The following is a 23,706-nucleotide window of genomic DNA, read 5'->3' on the forward strand; positions in this document are numbered from 1 at the left end:
AGTACACCATGAGGATATTGTGTGGCATTTTCTTTAATACTAAAAATTACAAACTAATAGGAAGCCTGGATTCCACAGCTTTTAAAAAAATCCCATAAAAACAGGGTTTTGGCAAAAATACACATATATTTTAAATAAGTTACACACTGCAAAGCCAAACTTCAGATGCACACATAGAAGCTAGATCTATACAGTCATCTTCTTCATCCTGAATAAAGCCATTGCTCATATTGCCAAAGGTATTTCTTGAAAATTACACATCAGACCTATATAACCAAAAGATTGACTTAAAAGTGATGAGAAATTACCATAAACATTTACTCAGTTTTATGTGCCTCCCAAGTGTGGAGCTTTAGGGTACATTTTGTCTCATTTTCAGGATTTGCTGTACAGTCACAAGCACTAGAAATATGCTACTAACAAAAAAAAAAACAAACAACCTGTCTTTCCTACAAATTAATTTGATTCTATGAGTCAAAATTTTAAAAATACTTTAAATATCCTGAAACTCCTTCAAAATCCTAAAAGCTGTTAAAAGATTCTATAGTGTTTGGCTAGATATTTTGATATCCTAACATATTCACAGACCTTTGCAAAGCATATCAACATGGACACTTGGTATGGAAATATACAGCCATAGGGAGAATCCAGAATATTTCAAGTCTGGAAAACTTTCAAGGGAAGTTGGTGGAAAGTAAGTCATGAAAGGAATTACAAATGTAAAATCTAGGGCTACTGAACCTAAGCACCTCCTGCTTCAGTCTCTCCCTGCCCCTGTGTCACCTTGCCCAACTCTGTAGGAGTCACAGGGGCCTTTTTCGTTTGGGACACATATATTGGGCGAATAAACCTCACTCTCAAAAACTAAAGTCTTAGCGGGTTTTGTCTTTCTGTCTTCTTAACTTAACTAAAAGAATTACTATGACTAACAAAAAACAGCTGGCTGGGGCAGATTATTATTCCAAAAGATTAATTAGCTTTAATCCAGATTTCACTCCTTTCCACGTAATTTATGCAGGCAAATGACAGAAGTTCTATGATGTCAATGCGCTTTGAGATACACTCATGGGCAAAGCATTGTTTATAGTTATCTCTTGTCTTGTCTGACATCGCACCATTGCCAGGATTGCCCTCCGAAACCTGCAAAGGACAAGAAAGGAAAAACAGAAATATCATTAGCTGGAGAACCAAATGCAAAGAAAAGCTGCATAAGATAGCCTTAATTATTACAATAGTTTTCAAACTCAATAAAAGGTGTATTTGGAATTCAAAAGGATCTGGGTCTTTTTCACTTCCATGTACAGGAATGTACAATTAATTTCAGTGTTTCTTCTACAACAGGGATCACAGCAGCTTTTGCTTATCCCAGGAGAGGGTACATCCACGACAAAGATGAACTTACAGAAAGGGAAAAAAACTCAGATATTTTTTCATCGATTCAGCAGGATCAGGTAAGTTCACCCAGACAGAGATCACAGGCTCTGCTTGAAGCTTGGTAGCAGAGAAAGGAAGGATGCCTCTTTGCAAATCCCGCTCCTTAGTCAGAGGCACTGGCTTGATTAGAGCATGTGTGATGCTTGCTCAAATTGGAATAGGCTTAACCTATTTAATTTAATGAAAAGGCTCAATCCATTCTAATAACTCAGAATATGATACATTCCAAATCAAACAAGAAAATCTACACAAGTAACGTAAGCCACACACATTTTGGCCACAGTCATTAACACTTATCTACTACTGATGCAACCCAAATTCCATAATGAATCCTCTTGAGAAAAGACAAAGGGACTTTCAAAACTCTTATAAAAGCTATGTTAATGTTTTCTCAAAAATATTTTATTAATTCAGTATGTTCTGAGGATGATCAAAACAATTTATTTTAGATTTTCCTGTCCAAAAGGTCATCTTTGGTAAATTAACAGTGGCTTACCCTTTGCTCTTCACAAATCAGTTTGTCATATTTTACAGGTGATCCTTCTATAGTCAGATGATATGCTAGAATCATGAAGTAGACTGGTACTAAATTAGGAACACTTACTTTTTGTTTGCAATGACATAAATACAGGGATTATAGAATGTGGAAGATTTTGCAAAAAGAGGAGCTATTATGGCCATTGCAGGAGAAATTTTCTTTGGGTCTCCAAAGGAAGACCATAAACACACAATAGAATATGGAGACCATGCCATCAAGAACATTACAATCATCACAACAGACATCTGTAAAACAAGAGGAACAGACATATAACCAGTATTACCTCAAGATGAAGACCTCATAACATAACTTCATAACAAAAGCACATGCACCTGTGTGAAAACAGATCTATTCTGAATGAAATAATAAGCGCACTTGACACATTTTGACAGGTTACAATGAAATCTCACTTTAATAGCAGGGGATTTAATAGCACACTTCACTGCCATGTATCTGGCATACTGTCATTTCATTACATATAATCTTCCTTCAAGTCAGCACTACTGATTATGTTAAATCTCTCCATCAGGAGTTTAGATGACCAGAGAGAACTTCACACATGAATTATGACCTCCATAACTCAGGGATGCTATTACAAACAATAAATATGAACAGAGAGAAAAATCTAAGCCAAATGTTTAATTAGGCTGTTAATAAAAACATTTCATATGGCTTAACTATAGTACAGTGAAATAAAAGTAAGTAAATGTTCTAGGATGTCTACTGAAGGAACCCAGAAGTGTCTGCTTGGTTTAGTGAAGAATTATAACCATGTTCAAGTATCATACTGAGGAGATATCTGATATTCTCTGCCTGTCTGTCAGAGAGAACAATCTGGGCATGGTGGGGCTCACACACCAGAAGACAACATGCTACAGCTAAACCTGGACAGCGACAAACTGCAGTAGTGGAGGAGACTACCGTAGTATCAACTGAGACAGACTTCTCTGGGTTTTGTTATGGACATGAATCAATAATGGAAACTGGAATGGAAATCTCAAATCAAGAGGACAAAACAAACCACTAGAATACCAAACAAAACTGCAGGACTGTTTTTATGTACAGGATTCCCTAGTGCTGTTTACCTCTACCCTTATTCAGTCTTTTGGTGATGAACAAAATGAGAAACAAGAAGTAAATAGCTAGTTTGTATGAGCTGTTCTAGAGAATAACCAACAAATAAGCAGTGACTCTCTCACAGAAGATTCCTATTTAAATACAAATGCAATATCCATTGATAATAATGTTAGAAATAACACTTTTATTTAGAAGTTTAGAGCATAGAAAGCTTAGAAGATGCTAATTTGTGAAAAGCAAGCAGTCCAAATCTAAAGAAGGATACTGCTTAGCTCCATAGCTGCAATCTTTTTTTCTTTTTAAACATAACTTTGTGTCTTCAAATGCAAACCCAGAAAAATGTATTTTCTTCACAAACATGAGTCTAAATTTTTAACTGAATCCTCAGTTTCAAGCTTTCTGAAAATTCTTCATAAAAGCAAAATGCTCAATTTATTCTTTTTAGGTAAAAATACTATTTTCAGAATTTAGCAATGATAAAGTTTTTTAAAGAATGTTAAGTTTGCATTGATAAGGAACTCAAAAACATAGGTACATACTCTTCTGTCCAATTCTCTCTCACTTTTTCATCATGCCCAACCATCAATCACATCTTTACACAAAATCAAAGGAGCTAGTGAACTTCAAGATTTCTCAAGGACTTTTGTACATTAAAAGAATGTCCACCTTCCAGGCAGGATACCTCATTTCATGTCATAACTCACATTTGCTACTGTTTACGTAAGAAAAAGATAAGCTCAATAGACTGAAAAGAACAAGGGATTGGAATCACACAGCTCAAGTGCTAGAAATGCACTTTCGTTCCTAGGTCACGAGTTCAAATCAGAGTTGACCAATCCATTTCAGACCAAATACACCTGAGAACCTAGCAGAAAGCTTAAGGACTCTGCAGGTACAGAGAGTAAAAATTCTTCTAGGGCACCTCTGATGTATATTTCCGAGGAATGGCAGAGGGCAGAAGCAAGAAAAATTCACGATGTTCCCAGCCTTTAAAGTAGCTATTCATCTGGAAAGAGTATTAGACCAAAAGTGAAGAATCTAGTGTTAAAAGTCAAGCCAAGAGTTTACACCAAGGCTCAATTTCAGTTATTATTTAGTATGAAAGAAAAAGGAGAATGTAGGAAACAGAAATGCTTAAAAGGCTGCACTGTTCCTTTGTCCCTAAGATTTAACACAAAAGAACACGTTGAAAGAAACTCACGCACTCATTTACCTTTGTCACATCTACTTGGTCAGACCAATCAATGTTAATGCTCTCCAGGCAGTTACTGCTGGCATATTGTTTCATTGTCCGGGAAACATTGTAATAACAGTAAAACATGACTGTTAAGGGCACAACAAAATTAACAGCAATTACACTCATTGTGTAGGAAACAAAGGACCTGATAAGACAGAAAAACAAAACAGAGTAACTTACAAATAGCCATCCAGGAAAAGTTGCTAAAGAATTTGGTATTTTGCTTTGATTATTTTTATAATTTTTATAACAAGCTTTTAAATAATAAGCAAATTTGTCTTTAATTTTTTTATTAGCAACTACAAGTCTTGCAGTTTTGAAGCATGGCTCAATTGTTATGGTTTCTTTTTTTTTCTAGACTTGCTGTATGTTATTTCATTGTTTTAAATTATTTTTAAAAATTAGGCTTCATACTTTAGAAAGAAGTTATGCTCATATAGTGGTGAATTAAATAATCTTAGACTTCAATAAGACAGCAAAGTTAAAAGAAAGAGTGAGGGAGAATCTTACACATCATTTTTCCTCCAATTTACTGTGCACGTTGCTCCAGTTGGATCCGGAGCATAGCTAGCCCAGCCTAGAATAGGCATGGAAGCCCAAAAGACTGCATTTATCCAAGCAGCAATGATTAGAGCGGTATAGCTACGGGTAGTCATTCTTCTTCCTGTGGCCAAGCACATACAATCACAAACAGTTGTCATCTATTGCTTCTTTCCAGTGTCAAACTAGACTGATAAGTGGCTTCCAGTAAGCACATAATGGGTTAATAATGACCCTTTCAAAGGTTTACACTCCCAAACACTGTAGCACACTGCTGACTGACATCTCAATTTTTCCAGCCTTTAAATCCACTTAAATACCATTACCCATTCCAACTCTCAGCATACAGGCAATACCTGATCCTGACCCCATGCCAAAAAGCTTATTATGCAACAGTGCATTCAAGTACATCCTCAGAAGATTGCAGAGGCAGGAATTAACTGTTACAATGCAGCTGTGGCAGAGGAGAGAAAAACACCCCCTGTGGTGTCAACAAAACAGTAAAGGCACACACCAGCTTGCCAGAGGCCAAAACCTCCCAAAGCTAGAGGCTTTTCTTGTGCTTCCGTATGAGGATGTGGCCCTCTAAAGACTGCCAACAGCCGTGAAAATATAACTTATAAACAGAGTAACAGCCTAATTGTGAATTTTTTGTTTTCACAAGCAGCACCATCCATGCCAACTAGATAACTTACTTAACTAAGTACTGTAGGTTCAAATTATGCTCAGCACTGTAACTATGGTGTCATTCATGAGAAAATAATAAAATAAAATAAAATCAGACTTTTATTTCTTAGAAGCCCAACAGCAAATGATTTTTGACTATAAGTACAGTACCTATATCAGGCCTGCAGATTGTCAGATAACGGTCAACTGCAACAACAGTGAGCAAACCAATACTCGCCATCCCAAAAAAGATATTTAAGGCAGCATAGATCTGGAATTAAAACAAACAAACAAGAAAATCCTTCCTGAGAAATCTTTCAAAGGTAAAAGCACAAATTCGTGTACTGAATCAAAGGCACTACAACACATCACATTCAGCCAGAGCTCTCTTCCATAAGCAGTGTCTTGAAGGAATTGATTCTATGCAGGTAATTCGAAGCTGGCCCATTAAAAAGTAAACCTGCATTCAAAAGCAACCTTCTTGTGTGCACATCAGAAATCCTAAAGGCAGAAGTCTCAAAATCAAATAAACACCACACTTCAATAAGTAAATTTTGAGATTCAGAGTTTGGAAGTGTTCACTTTGTGTTTTCAATATATGTTAAGGAAACCCAAAAAGCTTTTGTGTTACCAAAAAGAGTTACAGCTTTAGCAAATGTGAGGTTCTGAATTATTACTCTTTCATCTCTTGTATAACTACACTTATTTCACAGATATGGCACACTGATTTACCCCCTAAGCCCCCATTTTTACGTGTGTCAGATCTATTGCACAGAGTGACACATGCTTCAATCCCAGCATGCTCCATATGCATCTGCCCCATCATCCCATGGGAAGCCTGACCAGGAAGGATGACAGGGAGGGCTATGTTACCACTGGCACCCCAGAAATACAGAGCCCTGAGCCAGACCACATGCAACCAGCAGTTATAACAGGATCACATGACATTCAGCCATCTCAGATCACAGGAGTCATTTGGTTTAGGCTGACATGAGTTGTGCTTCAAGTGATCTTAACTCTCAAAGCACTGGCAGTGAGAATTCACATCAACATGAACACACTACAAGTCAGTCCAGATCCAAATATGTTGAAAGTGAAGTTTCCTGTCAAACAGTGACTGAATTTTGAGCTTGAAGCAATTGTCTCCTGAGACAAGTGATGTCAGATTGTTATAAGCATCCAAAATGTATAGTCTTGCTAATGTTTGCCTTGAGACATATTTTCAGCATATGCCTTCACATTACTACTCATCTTCCTGGACACTTAAGCCAAACAGCCTATCAATAATGTAAATTTAAATCCCAGTACACAGTGAGCGAAGGGCATCATCTCTCTGCTATGAAAGTATAATTTTTCCAGTCAGTCTATTCTTCAAAGTAGATGGCTATTAAAACTAGGATAAGTCTTTAATGGAGACTAATAGCCTTGCAGGCCTTCATTTTGGATATCCTAATAGTCCTGTCCAAAAGAACATGTATTTGCCAAGGAGAACTCATTAGATCTGCTAAGATCATCATTGAAACATTAGCTACATTCGAAGTTTTTTAACTGTCAAGAAAGTCATCAATGTGCATGTGCTTCTATAACCATCTTCATTTTCGGATTTGAGTTTGTAAGCCTTCTTAAAGCTAATTTAAAATCTCTAGTTGAGATTAAAGTAGGGACTACAAAGTCCCTACTTTAATGTTTCCAGATTGTAAGTTTAAAGTGAAATTCATATGAAACACTGTCTCCAGAAACTGTTGAAATTACAGAACATCAGCTTCAGGTCTACACTCAAATTCTGCATCTCCATTTTATCTCTTAAATGAACTAACACCAAGTAGAGCTACTACTTATTTGTCAGTTTGCTTTTAAGTGCTCAAATTTTTTTCTCCCACTTAATTGCAATACCTGGCATCCAGTATATCCAAATTTCCAGCTTCCATGCAGGTCTGAGGCAGCAGACATGGGATAACCAATGCTACTAACACCAATGTCAGTAAAAGCCAAGTTGATAATAATCGCATTGGTTGCTGTCCGAAGCTCTTTGTACTTAACAAAGATGCCTAACACAACAATGTTACTGAAAATGCTTATCACTCCTGTAAAAACAGAAAAAGGGAAACTTTACAAAAGATACACACCAGCCAGTAATACACATGAAGAAGAAAATGCAGCCTATTGTAATATATGAGTCCCAAACAAGCAAGTCAGTCAAGAGCAATTTTGCAAGGAGGATAGACACCTGAAAAAGAGAGAAAAGCTTTTCCAATTAGGCAACTTTCACTTGGATTCATTAAGTGCCAACAGTGGAGTATTTGCCAAACTTGGGACTTTCGATACAACGATAAAAACCACAGCAGAAGTTCAAATGCATCTAGGATTACACTTCAAACACTCTGGCCACCAAGCATATTGCTGACTTCCATGATAAAAAAGAATAGAGTTGGTGACTGGCAAAAAAAAAATTGGGGGAAAAAAATTATACACCTAATCTAGCAAAAGGCCCCTGCCAACATCTGAGGTCTTCCATTCTCAGCAGGTAGTTTCCACCAGCATTCAGACAATAATCCTGGGCAAAAGGGATATAGAAGGTTTGACTTTGGTATCACTATTCTAGCCAGACTAACTCCTCTCTCTGCTCATGAGGTCCCAAAACTTTGTCAGCCTCAGAGTTGGCTCAGGTTGCTGCATATTGCATTTTCTAAGCTTTGTCAACCAGTCTAGGTCATCTGCACAGTCTGTCACAGTGGCATGGCTGGGCCTGCACCAGAGCTGTTTCCTCTACGTGACAAGCTCTAGGGCTGTGTCATAGCCCTGGGAAAAGTCCAGCTCTGGACTGAACTTGCTTCTGCTTCACTAACCTCTGTATTTTTAAACCTTTTTGGTCTGGCTTGACTCAACCTGTGTCTGAAATCTGTTATTAGGCAACACAAAAAATGTCCAGGAGCCAAAGAGTTTTAACAAAGTACTAAAACGGTACTAAAGCTAAAATGTACATTCTCCTCCCTTCACATTCCATCCCTCTGAAATTTGCCTTGTACATAATGCTCTTCAAGGTGTCCAGGACATTCTTCAGGACTCCATGCACCAGGAAGCTTTTTCTGATCCTGGTGATCCTATATTAAAGTGTCCACAATCTCCTTTTCTCCTGCCATTCCCCTTTCCTAGCCAATTCCTACTGCATGACTCTTGGAGTAGTTTACATGGCATTCCCACAAAACATTTTTCTTTATGGTTGTGGTTTTATTATCTTCAGACTCCAGCCTGTTTTAGAGGTATCCAGAGCAAATTCTCATCCTCTAAATTTTTACTAATCCAATATTAATACAAGCTTTAATAAACAGTAAGGTTAAATACTCCACCTTGCACCTCAGCACAGACAGACTCACAGCCCTTATCAACACAATGAGAATTCAAACATGTTCAAGCAAAGACAGACATTAAAAAAATAATTTGCAAATAATAAGAGGAATTTGTAAGTTGTTCATAGATTCCCTAGACTGGCACAACTGCTACAGCAAATCCTAAACTTACAAACATTTGTATAGCCTGGGCACCTTAAACTGGCAAGTGAATAGTGGAATGTTATACTGGTAAAAGTCTAATAACACATTATCCATGGCAATGCCTCTCGGAATTTTTGTTTTGGTTTAGTTTTTTGTTTGGTTTGGTTTGGTTTTATCTTAAAAGTTTCACCTATGTATTGAAACACTATCGTTTTGGTCATCACTGATCTGAGGCATAATTCTGTAAGGAGCTTGAGTGAGTGGCTGTCATACTGAATGTGGACTTCCACAAGCAGATCCATCTTCTTTCACAGTCACGTTGGTACCTTTCATATTATACCTAAAACTCATATAAGGATTTTCACTGCAACATTTTATTAATCAGTACCAATCTCCTACAGTAAATAAATTCTCTCATCAGATTCAGTAATTCTAAAATCAAATGGGGCAAAATAAAATTAACTCTTGGCTATCTCTTTTAAAACTACCAAGCATGTCTGTTCTCAGGTGCAGGCCTCCTGTTGAAGGTCCAACATCTCTTGGCCACACAGATGCCATCAGCTATCATATTCATATATCCACACATTTTGGGAATGACACTGTGATGCTATGTGCTCCTAAAATTAACAAAAACAAGGAGGTAACGATCTGATCTGAAATGAACATCATAGGAAAAAACACTCACAGTGCCAGTTCTGTCAGCTCTTCTGTTGACAGATAGTATGTCATTTCTTGGGAGAGAGGTAGCAAAAGGGAATTACAAGTTTATAAAATAGTACAGGCTTCTTATGAGGCATGCTTTAACAGATATTACAGCTATCAAGAATGAAATCAGACATACAACAGGACTGTAAACTAATATCCTCAGGGTGAAGGAAAGATCCTGCTGCCCAGAGAAGTAGTTGAGTCACCATCCCTTGGAGATATTTAAAAGATGTGTAGATTAGACATGGTTTAGCATTGGACTTGGCAATGCTACATAGTAGCATCAAAACAATGAAGTCCACTTTTAACATGGAATTTACCAGTTAGCATGTTTAAATTATACCAGAGCATTTCAGCACTATATGCAGAAAGATATCCATGAGGAAGTATTGCTTCCAGTATCCCTGTTGTCATCACAAAAATTAATATACTGACCAGTGCAGAGTGCAACACAACAATTACTTCCTTCTTAGAACACAAAAGAGAGGCATCCAAACCTTTTAAAAAGTAGCATAATGATGAAAACTGGACCTGGACTTCATTCTTATTCTTAGACATCTGCTTATTAACACAGCTTAAATTTTCCAGATGTGAGATTTGCTGGGGTAAGGCATTTGCAAAGCAATCAATCATACTTTGAAATATGTTATAGACTTACTGTCAAAAACATTTCTCATTAAGAAAGTAAAAGATTTACTAGACTTCTCCAATTATAATAAGAAAAAAAAATTACAATAACCCAAACCCACAAAGTAATCCAACTTTTTTTTTTCTAAGACATTTAATTACCATGCAAGATTAAGAAAGAAGAGCTGGGTTGATTCTGGTCAATTGACACTCTACGATCACCTATGGTAGATTTGATCCCTAACACCAGGTGGTCAAAACTATCTGAAAAGATCATCTAGTTACATACAATAAATTTTAATCAAAATATAACAGGCATCATACTTATTTGCAGCACCTAATAGATCCAAATAGTTCCAATATCTGCAAATAGTGTGACAGTGTTGCAGAGCATATTTAGCCTTCCAATATTTGACCATTATCCATCTCTACAGCTTCTTTAAAAAAGTCTACTGATCTATGTAGCTGTTCTACAAATTTCTCTAGAAACCTGAAATAAATTATTGTCTTTGCATCCAAAAATACCCTCCTTACCAGAACAGCAATTTTATACTCACCACTTCAGACAGATATGCTAAATAAAATGTGACCATCAGCAATATTATTTCATATAAATTTAAATTAATATTTTTAAGTATTTTAAAATCTAACTATAACATAGAAAATTTATGGTACAGTCTAGTAGTAAATATTGATAAACTGCCTTGATTTGCTGTAATAAAGGTACAGAAGGCTATTTTTAAACACAGTAGGTTTCAGGTTTTGGTTAGGTGGATATTTCATTGCTATAGCACTCAATGCTTCAGAAAAGCACTACTGAAGCAGTTGTGGTTACACAATGAGAAAGTTTTCAACAGGGAAAAAAAAAATTCTATAATCATTTAGCCAAAGACCACTGAAGTCATAGTGTGTTTTTCTAACATGTGTCATTGGTGAAAAATACAGCTGCAACTGGAGTCTGCTCTTCTCTGATTAATGACCAGCTCCCTCCCTCTAAGTCACATTCCAACCCTTCCCCTTACATCCCCCTAACAGACACCCGCTCACATGCTCAGACTACACATATATTACTATGAACATGTGGCCCAGGAGAAATCTCAAGATAGCTTCGAGCACATCGCAGAAAAATGCAAGATGTGACAGCTATGCCCTATTTTTATCTCTTTTGCAAGCTGGCAGAAATTAATTCTCACTCTCTTCTATAGTTACATATCAAGAAAATATACTTTTTGAGACACAACACTGCCTTCAAATATAGAGCAGAAAACTTAGATGTTTCTGCACACTTCAGATGTTTCTGCATATTTCAGTCAGGCAGCTGATTGCTAGCTTGTCAGTAAATATGGAGAAAAGCCATCAGACAGTTGTCAAATACAAAATGAAATACCATCACTGTTACTATACAAAATGAGCATTCAGATCTACAAGTTCTATTTTAAAAAGTTACACAACAATTTGCCAATGCTCATACCTGCTGTTATTAAGTAAGCTGCAACTATGTTGTGCTCAGTCTGTGTAAAGGCTGAATGAGCTTCATTGTCACTTTCTGAGGAATTGGATGAGTCATTCCAATGCATTTTCGACAAAAGTGTGTCGTTTATCCTCTGCAATAATTCATCAAGACGAGGAAACACTACAACCCTGTCAGGCAAATTCTTTCATTATTCAACAGACTCATTGAACAATTAAAAGAAGGGGGGTAGGGCGGAGTTCTCCCCACCACTGACAGCTTCCAAGCATGATTTAATTGGACTAAAGTGGAAAGAAGTTTACGCTCCCAATCTAAGCAGGAGATTGTTATTTAAAACAAAGAGCAGCACAGAACTGAGTAAATTTCCAACAGTGTGCTTAAACTTCATTCTTACTGCTAAAGAGATTAACTGTCACATGCCCCCAAACTTTTTCCCTCAAACCTCTTGTGCAATCTCAACAAAATCTTTGGAAATCTCAACAAAAGTTGACTCAGTTCAGTTGATCATCAGCCTGGTTTGGAACTAATTCCCATCATCACAGAAAGCACAAAAACCTGCAGTACCACACGAAGACACAAATGTCAGTTTCTTTAAAAAGCAGGATGTGTTTACCCTAAAGCCCATCCCTTCAAATCTTTAAAGACCTACTTCTTCAAAATTCTTTGTTTGAGATAAGCTCTCAAGCTGACACAGACACAAGAAAAACACATTCCAGTATTTTCTAAAGTGAAGCATAACTTTCAGAAAATTCAATCGCTACACTTCTAAAATAGCCTGGTAGGCAGAGAATGATTGTTGAATATGCCTTACAAGCCAGAACACCCTCCCTCTCCTAAACACAATGCCTGTAAGCTTACTTTGGGCAAATTTTCCAAGGCATGTTACTGGGCAGAAAATTACTGCACATTTTTCAAACACCTAAGCAGCAGAAGGTCATGTTGTTTTCTCTTCAATGATGAGGTACTAGCACACCAAACTAAAGACCTTTTAAAAAATCCTGCATAAATATTAGCTGCAATAAATCCCTGCTCAAAGAGTTCATATGCAGTATCAGAAACCAGCTGTTTCCCATCAGTCCCACTTCACACAGTTTTTGCCTCTGGTTAGTATTCATACTGGCTATAAAAGAGACAAGGATGAGCAACCAGTAGTTCTTCAGTTGTATGTGGTTCACAGGCAGTTCAAGCAGGTCCCAGGCTAGAGCTGTATCTTCTGAGCAGCAGTAAGGATGCAGTGACAGGCAGTATTGAGGAATACAGTCATCCTATAGAAAGGAAGTATATCTGAAGAACTCTCCCTTCCCTAACCTGTCAAACACTCATAAAGCATTCCTTCCCATTCCTCAGCTCTCCAAAACAGACATCCGGCATCTTTCAACCATTTGAATATAAAAGAACATTTTTATATAAAACTTATGCAGTCACAACATGTCATCATTACCACACACAATCACATGTCATAGTTCTACCAGCAAACATTTTCTTTAATACCCCAGATCTACACTCACAGCTCTCAGGGTACTTGTATTATTGCAGTATTTTTCTTGTCAGAAGAGGATTAGGTAGGAACGGGGTGGGAGAGATCTAAAAGGAAAGATGATCCGTTTGGCAATGAAGCCACTTCCCTAGTGCACCACAGTCCTGCCTCAAAAGATAAAAGCATAGTGATAATTTGATATCTTTGCTTTCCTCCTCTGACACTTTGGCAAGATTTTCAAAAGCACCTCAGATCTTGCAGCTTCCACAGAAGTCAGCTTGCAATGCTGAATGTCTCAGAAAAGCATAGCATCACTATTTTTATTCAGACAGGATTCTAGACGTAGAGTAGCACCTAACGAGACCATAGAAATTTTATAGTTGTTGATTAAAACACAGCTTTCTGATATGTGCAGTCTATTCTATGTACCATCACATTGTCTCCATCTCTTCTTAAATTTGACTAACTTTACAGCAACTGGAATTGAGAGAAAAGTAAAAATTAAAGGTAGACATCATTAATCTGAAAGTATTTTTTTTCTACAAAACTGTAGTTCACGAAACAAAGACAAAAAAGATTTAAAAAGGAATTAAATATTGAAGTATACAAATAATCCAGAAAGCTGGAACCAGTTCCTAAGCCAGTTAAAATATGTCTTACCACATTACTTATTTATACTGGTATAAGAAAATAAAATCCAAAACCTCAGGTTGTTTTTATTCTCCAATAACAGATAGTATTACTGGTGTCAGAGGGGCACTTTTTAAACTCAAGTGATGCTTTTCCTTCCCACTTGTATCAGATCAATAGAAAAACACAACTTCTATTTAAGTCCATTCTTCAATTTGTAGGTATCTCTCTCTATATGTGTCTGACAATGCAAAACTCATCACAGGGTTTAGCAAGCTGCTTTCAGTTATGTGTAAAATGTATTTCAATCCATGACTGATGAGAGTGGAGAAATGTAACTTCTGCATTTAAAAAAAAAAAAATTAGAAGCCTAAATCAACCCCAAACCTTTCTAATGTTCGGCGGTGACCAGGCTTACAAACCCACTCCAAACTCAACCCCTCCCATGTTTATTACGCAACCATGGCTAGAGGACTCTCTAAGGCAGAACGTCCCTTTTCTCACGGATGCAAATAGTTCAAATCCCATGAAAAACAAGTTAATAACTTACTTTTTCCCCTCACTCACTGATTTTTACTAGATTTAAACTTTTGTTCAGAAAAGTTTGACTCGAGATTTTCAGCTGACAGAAGAAAACACCCTCAAAAATACGTGACTCCACAAAGCTTTTTACTTGCCCTACTTTCACACAGTGGCTGTGCCTTTTTTTCTTAGAGACACTACTGGTTTATGCCAAGATGATGCTTTGCACAACTGCAAATAACTTTGCACCAGTATGTATGTGACAGTCCAGCATTGCTTCAGGCAAATGTCCATAGCTGTGAGTCAGTGCCAGAGAGAATCCTTTCTGTTCTACAATGGCCAGTGCCGCAGACTTACCTCAAAATATCCCAATCATTTTCTGCACTTCATCAAATTTCTTCGACAAAGTAACACAGCAGATCTTATGAACGACATTGAACCATCCTATCCCAGCAACTGCAGAAAACACAAGGTGAATAAACATCCCTCCAAGACAGAGAAAAATATAAATCCAGAATTTTGGTGTGGCAAGGACAAGAGGCTCCAGGTCTTCTGAATACCTTTAAACAATCAGATCCTAGTGATTTACCAGCTGTTATTTTCAAAATCAGCTGAAAGCCAGACCCTATGCCTGGGTGGCCAACACATTCATTTGCGACCACATTTTGAAAACAAGACTTGGTCACGAAATGCTCTGGCCCCTGCCAACAGTGAGCATGTGCAGACGCGGACAAGTGGAGGAGGAGACAGGCAGGTGACACCACTACTGCTGTGTCCTGGGTGGGCAGCCAAGCACTGAAGTGCACTGAAGCCTACCTGAGTTTCAGAGGAATACTAAAGGACAGCAACCCTCTTTGCAATGCTGGAGCAGGTGGCAGGCGAGCTCTTTAGATGACCCAGGCATTTGTCCCAAATGCTGCCAGTGAGGGAAAATCCAGGGAACATCAAACAGTCATGAAGAGCCTACACTACCACTAACACCTTACCCCACTCTGCTCAGTGGGGGAGAGCACTGTGACTTTTCTTCCCCAGACACCACAGCTACTTGAAACTTCCCACTTCTGCAACACACTTACTTCTGTCAGGGTACTGGTGAGACACCCCCCCTTCCTACTCTCTACAGACGCAACCTAGGATAATTGTAAGCACTTATATGAAACTGGAACATTTCACTTACTAGGATTAGGAGGACAATGATCAAATCATTGGATAGGATTTGAATAAAAATTCAAGACAGAGAAAAAGTATCATATAAAATTAGAGAATCTGTATTTTAGTTCATTACAGCATTACACTGCAGACAAGACCTGTCTATTAAGAGACTGAATTTTCATCCATTACAGTTAGCACCTTACATTAGGAGGGCAGGGTCATGTCATGGCACAGAGAAGACAAGGCAGAAGAGGGACTGGATGTGCCTGGCAAACACCATCCTTCCCCACAACGGAGAAGAAAAAAAAAAAAGGCATAATATGACAAACACAATAGTTAGTTTCCTCATATTCACACCCGATCACTGAGGACATTCTTATATCCTAACATCCTACAACCTCCAAAAAGATCTAAGATTATAAATTTTCTCTGTATATTTGTATAAAATCCATCCAACACTGTTTGTATGCATAGGCCATACCATAATGATCCTCATGCATTTCTCAGCTGGGACTGCAACCTGTCCCCTATAATCAAGAGGCCAACCTTCCCTCCAGAGCTGCAATGGATATTGTGCTTTAGCCTCTCTGCACACAGATGTCAAAGCCTTTGCTTTGGCCTCGCCATGCTTCAAGCTGACTCACTGCTCCCTCTGCTGAGAGATTCAAAGCATACACATCTTGTCCTGAGCTGCAAGAGGGTGGCACTGACTGCAACCAAACCATCAGCTGTCACACTATGCAATTCAAAAGGGATGGTAGGAGTGTTTTGATACCCCAGGAAAAAGCATGTCCCTAAAGCATGCAGTGCAAATAGCAAAGCAGAGCATGAATTTGGGTGTAAGAGGGAGGACTATATTATGTTAGTCTTACAAAGTCAGATGAATAAGGAAAGATGATCCGAGTCAGCTACCCTCAACTAGCTACTGAAACACAGCACGGCAGATGCAGCTACAAATGACAGAAGTACTGACAACTGCAGCTGCACTTGGTCCCTATTGTTCAACTGCAATGTGGTGTGCCTGAAATGCAACAGGTAACTCCTCACAACTGTCTAGTTGAAGGGCAGTCTATGCCCTAGGTCACTTAGGCCTAGCAAGGCACAGCAACAAAAGCCTGAACATTCTCAGAGTTCTGGATTTAACTGACCTGGTTAAAGCTAAGACTGCAGGAATACCACGAAAATAACGGGAATCCTTCAGTTCCAGATAGTGCTGTGGCTAAACAGTAGACTCGGTTTCTTCTCACAAAACCAGATATAGCAGAAATTCAATGTTTGTGGGGTTTTTTAAGCTGAAGAATATTATTATCTATTATCCTATGCAGCATCTGTTCACATTTAAGTGAATTCTTTAATATTTTTTTTCCACCTTGTTTCAAGTTTCGTTCCAGAGATTATTAAAACTAACAGTCGCATTTGTTAAAATGACAGGGAACTGTCCAATTCTAGTGCTGAAAAACTACCTGTTTCTTTTTGTTAAGCAGAAGGCTAATATAATTCATCTGCCTGGTACTGCATTCATCAATTACGAAGTGTAACCGCACAATCAATTCTGAAATGTCTTTCTTTTCACATGGAAGAAGATGTTCAAAATACTTGCATATACATTACTCTATAGATCCCTTTTCAGAAGTGCTTGGTAGGAGAGTCTAGGAAGAGACTCCTGGCTTCGGATGAAGTCCAGAGAGATTCTACTTTTTACCCCTTACTTTATTTCCACAGTTCAAGAGTAGAGAGGTAGCCTGGTCTCCTCTGTCCATAAGGAGAGACAGTTGCTAGCTTTCCAAAAATCCTAATGCTTCCATTTAAAGAGTCCAAAGACTCATGCTGATTTTTTCATGCTTTTTTTAAGCAATACATAACCAAAAGCACTGTGTGCAGAGGAGCCCAATGATGGGCTATTTAATCTTAGCCCTACAAAAGCTCAGAGCACCACAGAGGTGCAGTGCCAGGATATCAAAACCTTGAAAGAAAAAAGCTAAGGGAGTATGCAGCGACGGTTAAAAACCCTTAGCTTTTTAATATACAATTAGGTGACTCAAGAATAGTACTAGCTTGTCTTATTCATTAGACAGCAGCTGCTAAGAAGAACATATCTTAACACTTTTGGCTTTCATTGAGATTTATACAGAAAAAGATCACAAAATATACTTTGCTATCTTCCTTTTCTTTTATACATTATTATGTATTTTAAAAAAATCTATCAACACAAAATATTTAAGTTTAGTTTATAAAAAAAGGTTCACAAAGTTGTTTAAACAGCATGTCCATTTCAGAGCAACCCAGAAGATTCTATATAAAAGGAGGATGAAACTAGGCATCAGTCACGCACAGGTAACAGGTTCACACCGATGAATGTGCATGTAGTGAACCTGTAGGGTCTTCTGAGAACCTATTTCAATTGACTGTTTACTCCAAACTCCATCACGAAGTCAAGCATTGACTGCTGCTTGTCAGAAACAAACAGTTTAAGAATAACATTGAATCCTGCCTTAGTTAGAAAAGTGTCCGTATATTCTGAGTGGTCTTCAGCTCTTCGCCTGGGGCTACACTCCTCATGTGTTGGTCAACAGTCACTAGCTGTAAAAATAATCATCTTACAGTTTCAAGTTCTTTATAAAAACAACTTTTTCAGGGTCCTTTACAAAAATTTTTGCTGGTTCTTCCCTTCTGTAGATGACATGGTAAGACAGCGGGGAGATATTCATGGCTCCATTTTTAATGTCCTCTTCCTATTTTAAGAGGAAAGAAAAACACACCAAACGGTTCACATCTTAGTTGCATTTAAAGCAAATTAGTTATATATGTAACACTGAATGAGTTGATAGAATAAAGTAATTTATCATTGTTATCTGTTCTCACAGCCCTTTCTGAATGCAGAAATCTGACATGTTCTTATACACACATCAACAGCAGAATACTGCGCTTTGGTTTAAGCTACTGGGATGCACTGAAACATTTTACATAAAACTATAAACATCTACAATACATTAAAAATTACAACATTCCATTTAATATTTATAAGCTTTAGAAATCAGGAGCCATTCTTATTACTGAACAATAAAAACCACACACTCACCCCGAAAGCCTCCTCCACCACCTCTTCCTCCTCTGAATCCTCCTCCTCCACCTCTGCCTCCTCTGAATCCTCCTCCTCCTCTTCCTCCACCTCTTCCTCCTCCAAATCCTCCTAAACATAAGAAAGAAATTACCCTTTGAGAAGCATATTCTTTGTTATGCACAACAATTTATTTCATTGACAGCTTCTCAAAGGGAATGAACAACAACAAAAAACAGAAACTGTCAGTTGCTGGACAGTTACCAGCTCAATTGTCTCTTCTAGGGATCACCTGCAGCATTTTAGGTACTGTTTGATATCTGATATACCATGTCCAAAATACTAAAGACACTAACAAAACTCCACAATTAACTTCTTTCACAAGAGCATAAAACTAATTACATATATTAACCAGTAATTGATTACAATTATTAATACTTATTATTTATTAGTTAAAACAAACAAACCAAACCACTTCAAAACACTTGTGCCCTGCTGCAAAGGGCTAGGGTAGGGAGAACAGACAAGAAACTGTGATGTAAGAAAAAATAAACTCCAGCTTTGACTGCAGAGTAAATACATGGCAGATGATGTTCAAAAAGCAGAGGATGAGATTCACCAGGTCATTCACCCCTCTCTCAAACACTGCATTTCAAGTATTTTGATATCCAGACTGGATTTTTAGAACATAAGGATAAAAAGCTGTTAGACAGTGTTCTCCCTATGCATTGGAGCTGTTATTTAGCCATTGGTCTTGCCATTGGAAAGATATCACTGTCTTTTCTATTGAGTCAAACAGAAATATGAGTAACATTTTTCTTTGCAATACAGCTGTTGATATTCAGGTACTCAACAGCAGCTTTAAAAAACAAAAGAACACAAATACCCCACAAAACAAATGAACAAAACAAGTTATGCCACCCCAAATAACTCCAACATTCTGCAACTTCCAGTCTTAGGATCCTACCTCTACCACCGCCTCTTCCTCCCCCACGTCCACCACCACGTCCTCCTCTACCACCTCCTCTGGTAGCACCTTTTTCTCCAGGGGGCCTTGGCAAAAATCTCTGAAGAGGCAGTAGCTTTGCTGGATCAATGTAAAACTGTAGGAAGAGAGTTACATTAGGTTTTCAAAATACCAAGACCAAAAAGCACATTAATATCTCCCTTTACAAATACCCACACTTTCTCTTACCCCTTTATATCAAACTGTCCTCTGCAAATAGTTAAATACAGAAAGCACACAAGAAATAAATCACAGTGTTAGAAAGTTACTAAAATATAGATATTTGTGTGATTTTCTTTTGTTACATCTTTTCTTGTGGGGCAGGGAAGAAGAACAAGACAGATACAAAATTGAAAAGGAAGAGGAAATAAAAGACTGTTTACAAAGGCCAATCAACTTTTAAAGTTATTAAAAACTTAATAAAGCTTTTATTATTTGCTGACATAGACGAGATTTATCTAACTGATGACATACAGTAAAATGCTGTTATTGAGATTGGCTCACCTTCTGCATTTTTTTAAATGAAGAGGCTTTCATATTCTCAGACAGTTTCACTGAAAAATACTGTTAGTTTCTTTAAGGAGCATAGCAGTAATAAAACATTAGAAATTTTGATTTTGATTATTATGCAGAAGGCCTATTCAGACATTTTCTAAATTAGTATTTTATAAATAAAGCTAAAAATCATCACAATTGCAACTGAAAGATCAGCAGAAACTGTTACCAATGTCTCTCAAATGTTTTAATAGTTACGAATACAGTATTTTGTGGTAAAATAATTTTTTCCTTCCATGTATTAAGGCGTAAGGAAGAACACAACAGTGCAAAGAGTACATAAAATCATAATTTTAAAAAACAAATTAGCATAGCAAGTGATGAACCTCTTAGCCTCAGGGTGACCTCAAGGCTTATCTAGAATAATTCACATGCTGCAGAGGCTCTGCTAGTGCTGCTGCTGCTGGATGCCTGGCTGTGGGAAGGTGAGAGCCAGCAGGAACTGCTGGACCAATCCCATGCCCAGCCTCATCCTACAGGGAACTGGCAGACTGTGTAATCCCACAAGCACTCTTGTACAAATCCTTTGGCTCTCCAATATGCAAGGACTTAGGGATGCAGTTCCCAAGATGAAAAAGGGCTGCTGGCCACCTCTGCTTAATTAAAAGTCAAGATTAAATGGGGAAGCAAGGAGTTGCAAAATCCAGCGATGTATTTGCTTCATATGTTATTGTAGGAAGAAAACAAGTCTTTGCAATTCAGGTAATTCTCATACACAAAGCAGATCTGTTAGATATTACATTCAGAGCATGAAAGTGCTTTAAAACCTGCATATTTTACTTCACATTTCATGTAGGAGAGGAAAATGCATGTAGCTGGTGACTGATGCTCAACAAACCAACACAGGCTAAGTCTTACTGCCATGTTATAGGGTTACTCCCCCAGGCATCCCACTTTTGTCATGGATTCTGTCAATCTGGCAGTGGCAACTGAATGGACCCAGTGCCTGTGTCAACAAGCTTGCTTTGCCAGAGGACATCCCAGCACAAGTCCACTTTTAGTAATAAACTGGACAATGAGCAACAGGACATCCTAGCATAAACTCACTTTATAATTAAATAATGAGTTGGGGTATGACAAAGGTCCCCTAATGCACAGGGAAAAAAACCCCACACCCTTGATCCAACTCTGTTATGGGTGAGTAACCTATAGCAGAAAATTTGGTCAGTTAGCTAGAAAAAGTAACAACTTAAACCACCATGGATCCAAAACACAGCCCCAGTACTGGTATGCTGTGAAAACCTCTACCTGACTGAAAGTACTCTGTCATATCAAAAAGGCTTTAAGACAGGCACTTAATGTAAATGAGCACCTATTGACATTAACAGTTGCAGCCAGACTCGTGTCTGTCCACATATAACTGGTAGCCAAGCCCTGAACTATTTTCAAATCCTAGAGAAATCCCATTTAATATCCAATTCACTTTTAAAAAAATAAATACCGCACATCACACATTTTTTGAAGGATACAAAATCTCTCAGCTGTCCAAAGATTTCATCCACTTTGCCAATCTGTTCTTTATTATCCAAGTACACTGGTGCATTGAAATAAGGCACCTTGTTTTCTTCTGTTTTGCATTTACAAACAATGTCATCTTCACAGGGATGCATGAACTCTCCCAACACTGAAATAAAGAACAAACAAGCTAAAGATTTGGACCAGTCATTCTAAATTAAACAAATACAATCCCTCCAGGTAACTTACAAACTACCCTTTCTGGAGGGCCCTGGTCATATCCGCCTCTGTTGAAGCCTCCTCTTCCACCTCCCCGTCCAAAGCCACCTCGTCCGCCACGATTAAAGCCACCTCTGTCACCGCCAGCTCCTCCACAGTTGAAGCCACCACCTCCTCTTCCTCCTCCACCTCCTCTGCCACGAAAAGACATCCTCTACTACCTCCTAAATTGCGGACAAAAATCATTTGTTTAAGATGCAAAAGATATCTCACATTTGATTTGCTGTACAACTCAAGCCTCCTGTTGGCCTTGTTTGTTAATTTAGTAGTTAGTCCTTTTCAATACTCACTACAAACGTGCTATGGTTTTAGCCTGTGAAAAATCAAGTTTACAACTAAGATGTCATCCACTGCAACACCTATCTGCAAAAAGTGACTAGCAGTGATTAGCATGTTCTTCACTCATCTGTATGAGGGTTGAACATGACACTTTCCAGCTCCAGCAGAAAACTGTGCAGCTCTCCAGCCCCACAAAGGAGTGGCACAAAGTGAGAACATCATAGAATCATAGAATGGTTTGGGTTGGGAGGGACCTTCAAGATCATCCAGTTCCAACCCCACCTTCCACTAGACCACATTGCTCAGGGCCACATACAACCTGGCCTTGAACATTTCTGGAGATGGGGCATCTACGGCTTCTCTGGGCAACGTGTTCCGGTGTCTCACCACCCTCACAGTAAAGAATTTCTTCCTAATATCCAATCTAAACCTACCTTCCTTCAGTTTAAGGCCATTTCCCCTTATCATACCCCTACACGCCCTTGTAAAAAGCCCCTTTCCAGCTCTGGTGTGGCCTCCTTCACACACTGGGAGGCTGCTGTAAGGTCTCCCCGGAGGCTTCTCTCCTCCAGGCTGAACAGCCCCAACTCTCTCAGCCTGGCTGCAGAGGTGTGGTGCTTCAGCCCCCTGAACATCCTGGTGGCCTCCTCCGGACCCGCTCCAAAAGCTCCACGTCTTTCCTGTACTGGGGTCCCCAGAGCAGGATGCAGCGCTCCGGGTGGGATCTCAGCAGAGCGGAGCAGAGGGGCAGAATGCCCTCCCTTGCCCTGCTGCCCACGCTGCTTTTGATGCAGCCCAGGATGTGTTTGGCTTTCCGGACTGTGAGCGCATATTGCCGGCTCGTGCCCAGCCTCTCATCCACCGGCACCCCCAAGTCCTCGGCCGGTCTGCTCTCCCTCTGTCCATCCCCCAGCCTGTGGCGGTACCGGGGGTCGCCCCGGCCCTTCCGCTCGGCATCCTTAAACTCCGAGAGGTTCCCACAGGCCCCACCGCTCGGGCTCGGGCGCGCACCCGCAGCGCCTCACAGGGCCTGCAGCCAGGGCGCGGGGCCGCGCGGGCCCCTCCTGGCGCCATTCCCCGAGGACTGACAGACAGACAGACAGACGGACGGACCGAGCCGTACCTGCACGTGCGCGCCGTCCCCGCCGGGAAACCGCCCACGCTGCCGGAAACGCGGCTGCCGCCGTAAGTGAAACGACACCGGTCGACCGACACTGTCGCAAGAGCAGCTGCCAAACACTTGGAAAATTCTCAACACAAACCGTGTAAAAGGAGCTTGTGACGCGGATGAGCGTGTAATGGACATCACATGGATAGGAGGGCTTCTCCATATATACATTGTACATAAAAGCATTTGTCCTTCACAATATATAATAAATATTATATAGTAAATAATGCCTACAATCAGGAGAACCAGTGCAATGTTTCCATCAGACTCCTCTGGCAAAAGAAAAGAAATGTGTCTCCTTAACAAGTGCTTCCTTTTAATCATTTACTTCAAGGGCTT

At 39.0% G+C, this 23,706-nt stretch overlaps 2 protein-coding genes across 6 annotated transcripts; both read right to left on the bottom strand.

Moving 5' to 3' along the window:
* Positions 1–907: 907 nt before the first annotated feature.
* Positions 908–14,297, bottom strand: RRH (retinal pigment epithelium-derived rhodopsin homolog). The gene is made up of 7 exons (XM_027677037.1): positions 11,787–14,297; positions 7,386–7,576; positions 5,664–5,763; positions 4,797–4,950; positions 4,263–4,431; positions 2,039–2,217; positions 908–1,140 (listed from the first exon to the last, which is right to left on the bottom strand). Exons 1-7 carry the CDS (start codon positions 11,890–11,892, stop codon positions 1,035–1,037), a joined length of 1,005 nt encoding a protein of 334 aa, XP_027532838.1. The 5' UTR covers positions 11,893–14,297; the 3' UTR covers positions 908–1,034.
* Positions 14,298–15,662: 1,365 nt separating this feature from the next.
* On the bottom strand, positions 15,663–23,448 carry GAR1 (GAR1 ribonucleoprotein). Of its 5 annotated transcripts, none has more exons than XM_027677046.1 (7): positions 23,323–23,448; positions 21,891–22,084; positions 21,656–21,810; positions 20,136–20,195; positions 19,593–19,728; positions 18,647–18,718; positions 15,663–18,299 (listed from the first exon to the last, which is right to left on the bottom strand). In XM_027677046.1, exons 2-7 carry the CDS (start codon positions 22,069–22,071, stop codon positions 18,286–18,288), a joined length of 618 nt encoding a protein of 205 aa, XP_027532847.1. In that variant the 5' UTR covers positions 22,072–22,084; positions 23,323–23,448; the 3' UTR covers positions 15,663–18,285. The 5 variants fall into 5 exon arrangements, with proteins under 5 accessions (XP_027532847.1, XP_027532846.1, XP_027532843.1 ...); XM_027677045.1 differs by having other exon boundaries at positions 18,647–18,721; XM_027677042.1 differs by having other exon boundaries at positions 18,647–18,757.
* Between the last annotated feature and the right edge of the window lie 258 nt (positions 23,449–23,706).

Source organism: Neopelma chrysocephalum, unplaced genomic scaffold (assembly GCF_003984885.1).
Source record: "Neopelma chrysocephalum unplaced genomic scaffold, ASM398488v2 Primary Assembly neopelma1_42b, whole genome shotgun sequence".
In the NCBI taxonomy this organism is placed as follows: Eukaryota; Metazoa; Chordata; class Aves; order Passeriformes; family Pipridae; genus Neopelma; species Neopelma chrysocephalum.